Raw genomic sequence first — 12,750 nt, forward strand, 5'->3', positions numbered from 1 at the left:
TTAAGATAATTTTGTGTACAACCTATTAGCTACCTCCTTTTTAACAACGGTATCACTTTCAAGGTCGAGAGGAAGCACAAAATACACAATATTCTCAACCAAGCATCCACCTAAAGAAGCTAGGTGATCAGCTAGACGATTAGTTTCCCTAAATACATGAATAAAAGAGATGCTCTCAAATTCAATACAAAGCTTTTGGATGTATAGAACCAGATTCAGGCAGTACCAAGGAGGAGCTGCTATCTTGTTAATACTCCGCACAGCATGCATGGAATCTGATGCCACTACCACCTTCTTGAAGTTGGTCTGTAAACAGCCTTCCAAGCCCTTTTTGATTGCCATAAGTTCTAATGTAATGATACATTTGGTTGAGCTGCTGCCGTTAAAAGCCAGTAGAACATTGTCCTCATGGTCGCGTATTGCTCCACCTATTCCAGCTGAAGAGGCAGTCAAGGAACCATCTGTATTCAATTTGACTATATCAGAATCAGGTTTAATCCATGCACAATTAACATCTACCTTGTTGCTAAAAGAGATGTTCAACCCCAGTCTCTGAGTAAGCAATCGAGTATGATCATAGTCGGCAACTATAGTAAGTTGCGCTTGCAATATATTTGTTAACTTCTCAATATGTTTTATTTATGTCTGGTACATGTGCTCTAGCACGTGCATGATGCTAGTTATTAATATTTATAATACATGTGTTCAATGCAATATTACAAAACATGCATTTAATAACATATATTCACTATTATGCTACCCCTATATATTTAGTAGACTTTTACATCTGAAAAAAAATTATATTATAATATTTGGGTTTGTATTTATTTAGTGTAATATAAAATATATTAAACTTTGTATATCAAAATCATAATAATCGGTTCCGGTTTCAATTCGGGTACCCACCGGTTTTTTATCGGTTCGGTTCTCAAAGACTCATTTTTTTAATAAGTCTAACAATCTAGAACCCATAACCGCTATAAACGGTTCCGATTCAAATTCAGTTTCAGGTAATCAGATACTCATGCACACCCCTCCGGTACACAATATATTAAACTACTTCGATATTTTATGCCTTGCTTTGACTTTTTCAAGTTTGAATCGATCCACCATAAAATATTAAACAAACTTTTTGCTTCAATTAGCAAAATAGCAGATTAGGCTAGGAAATCGATAATAAAAATAATATTTTAGAAATTACTTTACTATATGGATCTCTTTGAAGTTTAGAAAAGTAATATTTTTCTTGTGCTTGAAATACAATAGGGCATGTATATGTATATAGAGATTCCAAAATGAGACGTGCAGTGTTTGTAAATAAATAGCCAATAGAAATGGTTGGTTGCATAGAATTGTATGAGAACTACTTAGCGTTCGTACTCTGAATCTAAATCAGTTTTCTACATGTGCCTTCTTTATGCAAAGAATAAAATTTGTCTTTCCACAACATAGTTCAAGCCATCTAGTAGATGTGAGATAATGATCAGATTTGGATTATCATAGACAAAGTAAAAAGACTAGACATCTTCACCGGTTCCAACTTCCAACTGAAGAAACAGTCGAGATGTTAGACTCATTTATTACTAGTAGTCATCTTGATTAATTAATTACTTTAAAAAATAATTAATATGTAAGAGATTCATATCAACATCTATCGCATCTCACGACTGACTTACCACCGAGTTTGATCAACGAGAGTATGAAATAATTATAACCCTCTCTGATACCATGTAGAAAGTAATTTATGAAAAAATTAAGTGAATGAGAGATTTGATCATCACTTATTATTAAACGATTCATAAAATGAATAACTCAGTCAATAGAGAAGAAGAAGAAGAAGTAACAGATCCATTTCTTGTGTCTGCCGACTTACATTCTGTTTTTGTATTGTTTACTTTTATACTTAATTACTAAACCCTACCTCTCTTTCACTAACTCATCATAGAAGTTTGACATATGTCACTAGCTAGGAATTACCATACAGTACTGGTTAAACACTAATCACTATTACAGATTGATTAAGCACTAATCATTACTATTACACCCCCTCAAGCTGAGGATGTGAAGCAACCGAAAGCTTGGACTTCAGCAGATTGAATCGACTTGCAGAGAGACCTTTGGTGAAGATGTCTGAAACCTGATCTTGAGTACATATATATTTTAAATGAAGAGCTCCACTGGTGACTAACTCTCTTGTGTAGTGATAATCAACCTCAATGTGTTTTGTTCTCGCATGGAAGACTGGATTGGATGCCAATGCTAAAGCTCCAATATTATCACACCACATAACCGGAGGTTGTGATAAGAAAACATGTAGGTCTTGTAAGAGTTGACATAACCAATGAAGTTCAGTACAAGTGTAAGCTAAAGCTCTGTGCTCAGATTCAGTAGATGATCTGGAGACTGTAGACTGTTTCTTTGCACTCCATGAGATTGGATTTGATCCAAAGTAGATACAAAAACCATTTGTTGACCTCCTATCAACAGGGCATCTTGCCCAGTCTGCATCACAGAAAGCTGTAATAGAGATAGGACTTTTTCTGAAAACAAGACCATGAGAGATTGTGCCTTTTAAGTATCTAATAATTCTCTTGACAGCTACAAAGTGAGTAGTTCTAGGGCAGTGCATGAATTGACAGACCTGATTCACAGAGAAAGAAATATCGGGTCGAGTCCAGCAAAGATATTGAAGCGCTCCCACTAATGATCTATACTCGGTGACATTTAGCAGAGGATCGCCATCAACATTGTTAAGCTTCTGACCTGCAGAAACTGGAGTAGTGCAAGGTTTGGAACCCTCCATATGGGACTTCTTCAATAAATCCAAAATATACTTGGACTGAGTCATGTAGATAGCTTGAGGAGTTCTTTTGATTTCCAACCCCAAGAAATAGTGCAATGGACCTAAATTCTTCATACTAAACTTCAAACTAAGTCGGTGAATCACATGATTAATGAAAGCGATGAGAGTTCCCACCACCAAAATGTCATCAACATAGACTAGAAAGTAAGTGAGAGACTGAGAATCTTTCCTTGTGAATAGAGAAGTATCTGCTTTAGAGGGAATAAATCCAAGTTGTAACAGTTCAGTGTAAAGGGCTTGATACCAGGCCCGAGGTGCTTGTTTTAGGCCATATAGAGATTTTTTGAGTTTACATAGATGAGTGGGCTTGTTAGGATGAGTGAAACCAAGAGGTTGAACCATGTAAATATCTTCTTTGAGATGGCCATGTTGATAAATGGGCCAATCATGATTAAGAGCAATAGAAATAATGAGTCTGATAGTAGCTGGTTTGGCTACTGGGCTGAAGGTTTCAAGATAGTTGAAGCCATATTCTTGATGATAACCTTTGGCTACAAGGCGTGCTTTAAGTTTGTCAATAGCACCACATGGTTTGTATTTTATTCTGAAAACCCATTTTTGCCAACAGGATTGAGGGATGGATGATAAGGAATCAATTCCCAAGTGTTATTTTTCATTAGAGCATCATATTCCTCAGTCATGGCTTTGCGCCAGCCGGGGTCTTTCATGGCTTGAGTGAAGCAAGTAGGAACTGAAGTGGAACTAGTGGCAGTAAGGATGAGTGGAGAAATTGGATGTTTAGTGGCAGTGAAAATTTTCGGTTTGTGAATGCCTTCTTTTGCTCTTGTATGCATGGTATGATCATTATGAGGAATAGTGAAAGGAATGGTAGAAGTTGCAGGAAGAAATTGAGATACAGGTTTAGGAGGTAAAATGGGATGAGTAATAGAAGGAGAAATAGATTGAGATGAAGGAGGAGAAGTTGGACTGATAGTGGAAGTAGAAGAACCAAATTGTTGTTGTGGGGAAGCATCAGTTGGTCTAGTAGGTGAACTAGATTGTGGTGAAGGAGGATTAGGAGGGGGAAGAGTGTCGACTAATGGTGGAATGCCATTTTGAGTTGGTGGTGCACATTTAGAGAACATGGGAAGAATTGGATTAGTAGAAAAAGAAGAAGAAGAAATAGAGTGATGAAAAACATTAGAGGAATGAAAAGGAAAATCTAATTCATGAAAGACAACATGCCTGGAAATGTAAATTTTACCACTGCTTAGTTCTAAGCATCTGTATCCTTTATGATGAGAACTATAGCCAATGAAAACACAGTGAGCACCTCTAGCTTGCAGTTTATTGGTGTTGTAAGGCTTTATCCAAGGATAACAAGAACAACCATAGGACTTCAGAAAATAATAATCAGGAGGATGATTGAACAACATTTCAAATGGTGATTTGTGTGCAAGAACTGGTGTGGGCAGTCTATTAATAAGAAAAACTGAAGTGAGAAAGACAACTACCCAGAATGTATGTGGTAAGTTACTTTGAACAAATAAAGTTCTACTAAGGTCAAGAATGTGACGATGTTTTCTTTCGACTACAGAGTTTTGCTGCTCGAGTGTGGGGCAGAGAACTGATGAAAGACACCTTTTGATTGTAAAAACTTTTGGAGCAAGTTACTAGTAAATTCACCCCCTGCATCTGTTCTAATAGTTTTGATTTTTGTGTTGAATAGATTTTCAACCAAAGCAGTGAAGGACACAAAAGTATTATAGAAATCAGACTTCAATGTTAATGGATAAATCCAAGTAAAACGAGACCAATCATCCACAAGACTAACATAATATTTGAAACCATAAATAGAAGGACAAGGAGAAGGCCCCCATAGATCAATATGAAGCAATTGTAAAGGGGAAGTAGTGCGGGAAACAACATCTTTAAATGGTAACTTCGTACTTTTTCCAAGTTTACACGACTCGCAAAAAAAGTTGTTTACATGTAAATTGTCAGATACAGGTAAATGACTTTTGTGTAAAACAAATTGCAAAGTTATTGAGGAGGGATGGCCTAATCGTTGATGCCATTGTGCTGAAGAAGTTCTTTCACCACGTAGAGCAATAGGTGCTGAATTTGAGGAAGAAGGAAATGAAGAAGGATGCATGGTTGTGGTACTGAAAAGTCCAGATGGATGTTGAGAAAAAACTTGGAGAGGAAAAGGATATAGACCATTTCTAGGTTGCCCTTGGAAGAGAATTTTCCCAGAAGTGTTGTCCTTAACAAAAAAGGATGTAAAAGTAAAAGTCAAGGAACAGTTGTTATCTTTTGTAAATTGATATACAGAAAGCAGATTATGAGAAATTTGCGGCACATGAAGAATATTATGTAATTGAAATGATGATAAAGAGGATGTAAAAGTAGATGTACCAGTATGTGCAATAGGGAGACCTTGACCATTACCAACAGAAATTTTGTCAGGTCCTTCATAATCAGAATATATTGAGAGGTTTGATATATCAGGTGTCACATGATTAGTGGCACCAGTATCGGCAATCCAAGGTGCATAGCCACCATAAGAGTAACCAGTATCAACACCACCAGAAGGATTAGAGTGAGAACCATAGCCAGCTCCAGAATTATAAATGTTATAAGCAGCAGAACCAGTATGGCTATGAGGACTGTTGGAACTGGAAGCAAAATTTGCTGCCATGGCCTGTAGTTTGGAGGTGGGTTGCTTACCAACATAAGCATGATTCATATGTTGATAGCAATCAATAGCAAGGTGTCCAGGCTTACTGCATATTTGGCAAACATGACGTGTACCAGTATTATTGTTTGAGGAATAGTGGGAGGAGGTAAACCTGTTTTGATTTGAATCGCGAGAGAGAGAACGACCTCCACTACCTCTTCCTCGATTTGAACCACGTCCTCGATAGGAAGTTGATGCTGGAGGGTGGAAGCTTGATGATGAATGATTATAGGAAGTTCTGTGGATATTGAATGCCTGGTTTAAAGTTCCATCTGGTTGACTTAGAGTGCGACTCCTCTCATCAATAGAAATTTCTTCAGTTAAGATCAAGCTGTATAACTCATCAGCCGTAACAGGAGGATGCCGCAATTTAACAGAAGTAGCAAAAGCATGAAAATCACTTGGAAGACCTTTAAGAGTATAAAATAAGATATCCGCCTCACTAATTGGATTTCCAGCAGCAGCAAGGAGGTCACAGATTTGTTTGATGTTATTAAGATAGTCGGTGATAGATCCAATGCCTTTCTTCACATCTTGGAGTTTAGATTTGAGTTGCATAATATGAGCCTGGGATATGGAAGCCAACCGTTTTTCCAGAATAGTCCAAAGTTGAAAAGAAGAAGTAACACCAACCACGAAAGGAAGAATTGATTCAGAGAGAGTGGCGTTAATCCATATACGAGCTTGATGGTCCTTTTTCTTCCACGCAACATATTCATCATTAATAATAGTGGAAGTAACTTGATTCGCAGTGGTAACCTCTTTAGTTTTATTTGGACAAGGGATTGAGCCATCAACATACCCTAATAGATCAAAATTATCCAAAACTGGTTCAAAAACAGTTTTCCAGAGATGATAATTCTCTTTGGTGAGTTTGATGGAGATGAAATTACTGATGTTTTGATAAGTAACTTGTTGAGTCGAATTCATGATGATCTGGAAGTTTGAATGATTAAAAAAAAGTTAAAGGATAGATTAGCCGTTTGGCTTTTAATGGCTCCAATACTATAAACGATTCATAAAATGAATAACTCAGTCAATAGAGAAGAAGAAGAAGTAACATATCCATTTCTTGTGTCTGCCGACTTACATTCTGTTTCTGTATTGTTTACTTTTATACTTACTAAACCCTACCTCTCTTTCACTAACTCATCATAGAAGTTTGACATCTGTCACTAGCTAGGAATTACCATACAGTACTAGTTAAACACTAATCACTATTACAGATTGATTAAGCACTAATCATTACTATTAATTATAGATGGATATTAGAAACTCTAGAAAATGTAATAAAATTAATACATCTATTATAATAAAACACAATGGCAAGACAAAGAGAGATCGGGATCGCGTGGGGATCTGAGTTAGATTGGGGCAGATGTACGATCTAGAACATTTTGAAACTCCTATTCAATGCCATTTAAAAGTATTAATGACATTTATTAAGTGCTTTTAAGGATTGTATTAAAAAAAGTTAATCAATTACTAAAAAAATACAGCTATATTAATAGTTATATTTAAATTTCAACACCATTTAAGAAATTTTGAAACGTCCATTTCCACCATAATACAATGGAATTTTTTTGGGTGGATGAATTGAATTGCTTTTGAAATCTAAAAGTTTTCTCTCAAACAATATATTTTGAACCCTCAATGCTCTCCATCTAATTACTATGGTCAGTTGGTGAGGTCAAGTTTAAAGCCCCAAAATTGTTCATCTCTCCCACTGCCTTCTCCAAAAATGGGTGGCCAAGATTGTATTAGGATTTAGGCCTAAGATATGATGGAGGATTCAAGTGAGATGAATGGCTTGGGCTTGGGCTTGGATAAGAGTAAAACATGTATTTTAGAAAAGAAACCCCGACGCCCAATTTTAAAGACCCGCGAACTTCTTGGGCAATTAAACTCTCTTTGCCGTAACTCCTTCTCTAATCTCTATTAACTTCTTCTTTATTGACTTGAAAACCGAAAATGCCTCTAATGGAGTCTCTTAACTCTCCCACTATAAATATAAGCCTCTACACAATCACTCTCATGTTTAGTGAGATATTCCATCTGTTCTTGATTTCCAAAAGTTACTTGTCAGAACCATCTCATGAAAGGTCTTCAAAAGGTACGAATTGCGAAAGTATTCCCTAAATTTAAGTAGTTCAATATTATGGGATTTGATATAATTATTGTGATTTTGTTTTATTTTCGTCCAAATTTCAGAATTTCTTTGGTACATAGCTCCTTCTAAATTCTAATAAGTTTCAAGATAGTACATAACTATAAATGTGAAAACTGTTTTTCGTGTACACGCTTTCCATGATTGGTCCTTTTATATTTTTGTTGTTCCAATTAAGTAGGAATTTCATTATTCCCTTTACCTAACAATTTCAGTTCTAATGGAGGAAAGGAGAGTTACATCGGGAAGTCCTTGGATTGTACATCGAAGATTAAATCACTGTGGGCAATTTGTCACCTCTGTCCCATTGCTTTTGGTATGTAGTGGTGATGTTCTAGAAGAAACATAAGATTTTATGTTTGCACCACGATTTTCTCGGGAACCCGGTGTACGATAGATTTGGGTATTTTTGTTCCTACATTGCACATAACTTTTGGGCCGACATTTTAATATATTTTTTTGGGGTGCGTATTGGTTGTGATTCATGTGATTTTTATTATTTTTTTGGTTTGTGGGCCGAATGCCAAATATTTTTTCTTCCACTCTGCCATAATTTGATGTAGCACTCATTGAGAAAGAAATATGCTAAGAGAAGTTACCTAAATAGCTAGACAGGGAAAGATAAGAACGACAAGAAGTAAAAAAGAGACATAAATGTATGTTTAATTAGGAACAAAATTGGTAGAAAAAACACAAGAAATCAGTGGCCTTTTACTGAGGTTTGGTTGGAACTAGAAACTTAAGGAAAGAAAGAGTAAGGTAGAGAGAAATGAGAGATGGGCTAATTAGTTTGTGTTGAATACTAACACTTGTGCTTTCTCTCTTCTTGATTTGCAATCATTGTGGGTTAGCACTATGGTGTCTTTGAGTCCTTCCTTTGCTTTGATTAGTATCTATTTGATGAAATTGATCTTCAATTATTTATACAGACTTTGTGCAATCTGGACTATGATTCATCCTTTTATTACATGTCTTTCTAAAATATTACATATGGACAATTTTTCAAGCAACGACTCCGATGAAATTGCATCAATTTAGTTGCCTAACTAACTACTCTAACCAATTCTCTCTTTTTTTGATATAAAAGTGTGTATACTAATTGTATTTTTTCCATTTTTTTTGTCGTATTATGCTATTTATTTTAGTACAAGTGCTACATTGTGTAGAAACTATTGATAAGCTTAAGAGGTCATCCATTGTTGGTCAACTTATACTCTGGTAGAACCATGCATTTGTGGACTGGATCTTAACACGTTGGGATTGAGTACAGTCAACATGTGTAGAAGGTGGACCACCTGAGGTCACACTAGAAACTTCCATGGGTCCATTCACTATCGAGTTGTACTACAAACATGCTCCAAGAACTTGTAGAAACTTCATTGAGCTATCTCAAAGAGGTTATTACGACAATGTCAAATTCCACCGCATTATTGAGGATTTTGTTGTGCAAGGTGGAGATCCTACTGGTACAAGTCGTGGTGGCGAATCAATATATGGTTAGAAATTTGAAGATGAGATAAAACCCGAGTTGAAACATATTGGTGCTGGTATTCTCTCCATGGCAAATAATTTATATCCACCCAGGTTTGATATTAAATAGAGTTTTTGTTGTATTGTTTTGCCATATCAATTTTGAATATGTAGTTTGCGATTTTGTTCCTATCGTTTGTCGAGGTATCTCGCTTACATCACATGAAATTTTATTAGACTGTGCATGTTTGAATTTATCTATTAAGAATATCTTTATCATCATTGTTCAAATAGTGATAGTGACAACTTATTTTACATCACTATCCATAAGCAATTATTTGATCTAGCTAAAAAAATTAGTACATGCTAATTTTCAGAGTAGTTATGAATGTTGATGGTGTAGGTGACTGAGTAGAAGACAATATGAATTGGGAATGAGTTTATAGTGTTAGCTTGAAAAGTAGCATTATCAAGGATAATAAATTCAAAACACACGTTACAAGCCCTTTCATAGTTACTAAACCACTAATTTTCTGTTTCTTTTATTTTTTCTTTTTGAAAGGACTAAACTCGGTAGATTTTTAATGTTTCATTGGCATGAATTGGACTATATACTTTCGTTTCTTACTGTACTTTATTTGAGTTGAAGCACGTCTTATCCCACTTCATCAGTTCTCATGGATCTCAGATTTCTTTGGGGTGAAGTGTCATACTTGCTCATTTTAAGTTACGGTTTCTTAATTATGTTTTTCTTTTTCTTTTTCTTTTTGTAGTATTTTTCTAAACTTTGGTTTTTTCTAAACAAGGTATACTACTCATGAAAAAATTACATACTATATAGCCTTTACTTTACCAAAAGATTTGGAAAAAAAGCAAAAGTGAAAGATGACATTAATTTTAGATGTTCCTCCTTAATTTATTGCTTTGACTTCATATATTTAGGAAAGAGTCGTGAAAGAACACAAAACACAAGAAGTTGGTTGAGTGAGCCTTAAAACGAGACAAGAAGCATTGTAAGAAAACATAGGCTTCTAGGTTTTATTTTATTCCATAGAAATGGTATGGGCATCCTATTTCTAATTTTAATTGTTCCAATCACACGTAGACTCAAAGTCTTGCAACCGGCAGTTGTTTGATCCTTACATAGACTTTGTTATGTTTCATATTTATTTTTCTTTTCCAGTATGCTTAAGACTATATTTTCCATGGTTTGTTGTGTTGTTTCTACATGGGTCAGATTTTCTTAATTATATCTGTTTGCAAAATAGTATGGTTTGAACTAAAAAAACTATGCCCTTTAGGTTGCCATAGTATATAGTGGTCGTGTTTGCATACTGAATTGTGTGTTCATGAGAGGCAAGTTGGTAGTTGAAAAGGTTGGCAAACATACAAGCGATACTACCTAAGCGGAGGCGGGCAACATAAAGCATGGGGTGGTAACCTTAAAACAATAATAGCTTAAGCGGGGTGAGCAGGAAGATAATAAGAGAGGATTATTGTTGTACAAGGGATACTCGATCTCATCTCCTAATAATTGTAGTGGCCATTGTTTCATGTTTGAACCGGTTGGTCTCTGTAGGCAAATTGTTATCAAAAACACAATTTGGGGAGCCTAGAGCACCGGGCATTCCCTTTCACCTGATAATATTGGATAGAAATACTCCTGTTCCTTATCTCAATATGTTATTTTCTAATATACATATAGCTTAGTGGGGTTGAGGCATTTGGGTGTCATTTATATTAGTTTGTTTATGCGGTTCATATATGGTTGAAGAATGAATTTGTTTATTCATAATATGACCAATTTTGTACTTCGTGTTTTTGTGGTTTAACATTTTTTTTGTGTGGATGTTCATTCTAAACTTTTGTTGAATCTTATACTTTCAGGTCCACATCTTTAAGAATAATAGTTTATGTATGTGCTTAAGATTACAATCGCGAAGTGTTCATGCATTGAGTGCTGACATACCGTGTCTGGTCGAGGTTAGCACCAACCTATTATTGATGAATAGGGTTATGATCCTAAATTAATTGCAAATGTTTTGACTTTGTTTTTATATAGCATGTATCCAAGAAAATGGTAGGAAGTACTTTTGTTTTCTTTGTCAACACGTTTTCAATTTTAATTGCATTGAGGGTCATCATATAAGCATAATAGTTTACCCTGATTTAGTTAGAATTTGTTAGTGGAAGAAGAAGTGGTGGCTAGCATGGTAGGTGTTAATGATTCTTGCTAGGGTTTTTGAGTAGTAGAATATTATATGGACCAGACATATATAAGAAGCTAGCAATGGCAACATGTCTATAAAACCAATTTTGGTTTTGGGAATGATTTGTGTGTATTCATTGTAGTCAGTCTTCACTATTTGAAGTCGGACTTTTTATTTTCCTTTTTTTACAGGTATGTTTGTGACTTCCACAATAGTGGTTTCCAAGATAAAGGCCATTTTCTTTTCTTTATAGATTTTGAAATGGAATGAATGTTTTTTTATCGTATATGCTAACTAATTTGTTGAAATGATTTCATTTTTGTGTTGTTGTCGTTACTCATCCTCCATTGTTGGATTAAATGGTTTCATGAGTGGTGTCATGTAGAACCAAAATTTTCAGAAGGTAGCGTAAATAGATTTTCACAATCCCCATACCTAATTTGGGACTAAATGTACACATATGCATCTCTTTTTCACAATACAATAAGAATCCCTAGGACTCTTCTCAAAAAAGCCGGGAAAAAATCTATGAATTATAGAATTCTTATGGTATTTGAAATCGATACAATTTTTGAATCAACTGGGAACCAAAAACAGTTATTGTAGTGCAGACTTTTTGAGATTTGACTAAGTTGATGGCTAGATCTGTTTTTATAAGTACTTTCAAATAGTGGAAATTTCACTAAAATTTTGAGTCGACTTGATCGAGCTTAAAAAGTCGAAATGATGTTAAATTGCTCTTTTTTTCCCGATAATCCTAGATGAGAAATTTAGCATCATAAAGTCTAACATTACTCTTTTCTACAGGACTGCAACACCTAGCTAATGCATATATTGGAATGGGTATTCACCCAGTTGCATCAAACACGTCTCAATCAAGAATGCCCAAGAGAAATTAGTATAAGGTGTTTGCATTGGCTTGACAACAAGGTACCACCAACCTTATAGTCCATCGAATACAAGTGGATTGTGGAAATTGATGAACCTCCTAAAATGAATTTAGAAGTATAAGTAAAAGTTGGCATTTTTTGAAAGATCATCATTGAAGCTCCTTATGGGTGGTTGACCCTTGAATGGGTTTAACTTAATGCATATTTGGTTAATATTGTATTGTTGTGTATTTTATTTCATCAAAGTTTTTTACTTTTATCTGTACAAAGAGTAGACACATCTTTAATGAAGTTTATTGAAGGTGATATTTGGTGGGAGTCATAGTTGTACAAGTTGCATTGCTTGCAAATTGTAAGCATTAAGTAGTTCCTTAACTATATATTGTGTCTTTGTATGCAATATATTTAATTAAAGAGGTCTATTTTGCAAAATACATATACCATTGTCAAGTTTCTAGACATATTCCATG

The 12,750-nt window shown here is 35.1% G+C and overlaps 1 protein-coding gene and 1 long non-coding RNA gene across 2 annotated transcripts; one reads left to right on the forward strand and one right to left on the reverse strand.

The window, feature by feature from the left end:
* On the reverse strand, positions 1-5,786 carry LOC147521905 (uncharacterized). Its single transcript, XM_086566693.1, has 3 exons — positions 5,656-5,786; positions 5,222-5,507; positions 1-461 (listed from the first exon to the last, which is right to left on the reverse strand). The coding sequence occupies exons 2-3, from the start codon at positions 5,502-5,504 to the stop codon at positions 1-3; spliced, it is 744 nt and encodes a 247-aa protein (XP_086422819.1). The 5' UTR covers positions 5,505-5,507; positions 5,656-5,786.
* Positions 5,787-8,879: 3,093 nt separating this feature from the next.
* On the forward strand, positions 8,880-12,712 carry LOC147521906 (uncharacterized). The gene is made up of 3 exons (XR_015194670.1): positions 8,880-9,294; positions 11,068-11,163; positions 12,198-12,712. It is a non-coding gene; the product is annotated as an uncharacterized LOC147521906 (long non-coding RNA).
* Positions 12,713-12,750: the final 38 nt, after the last annotated feature.

The sequence above is a fragment of the Coptis chinensis genome, chromosome 1, assembly GCF_015680905.1.
Source record: "Coptis chinensis isolate HL-2020 chromosome 1, ASM1568090v1, whole genome shotgun sequence".
In the NCBI taxonomy this organism is placed as follows: domain Eukaryota; kingdom Viridiplantae; phylum Streptophyta; class Magnoliopsida; order Ranunculales; family Ranunculaceae; genus Coptis; species Coptis chinensis.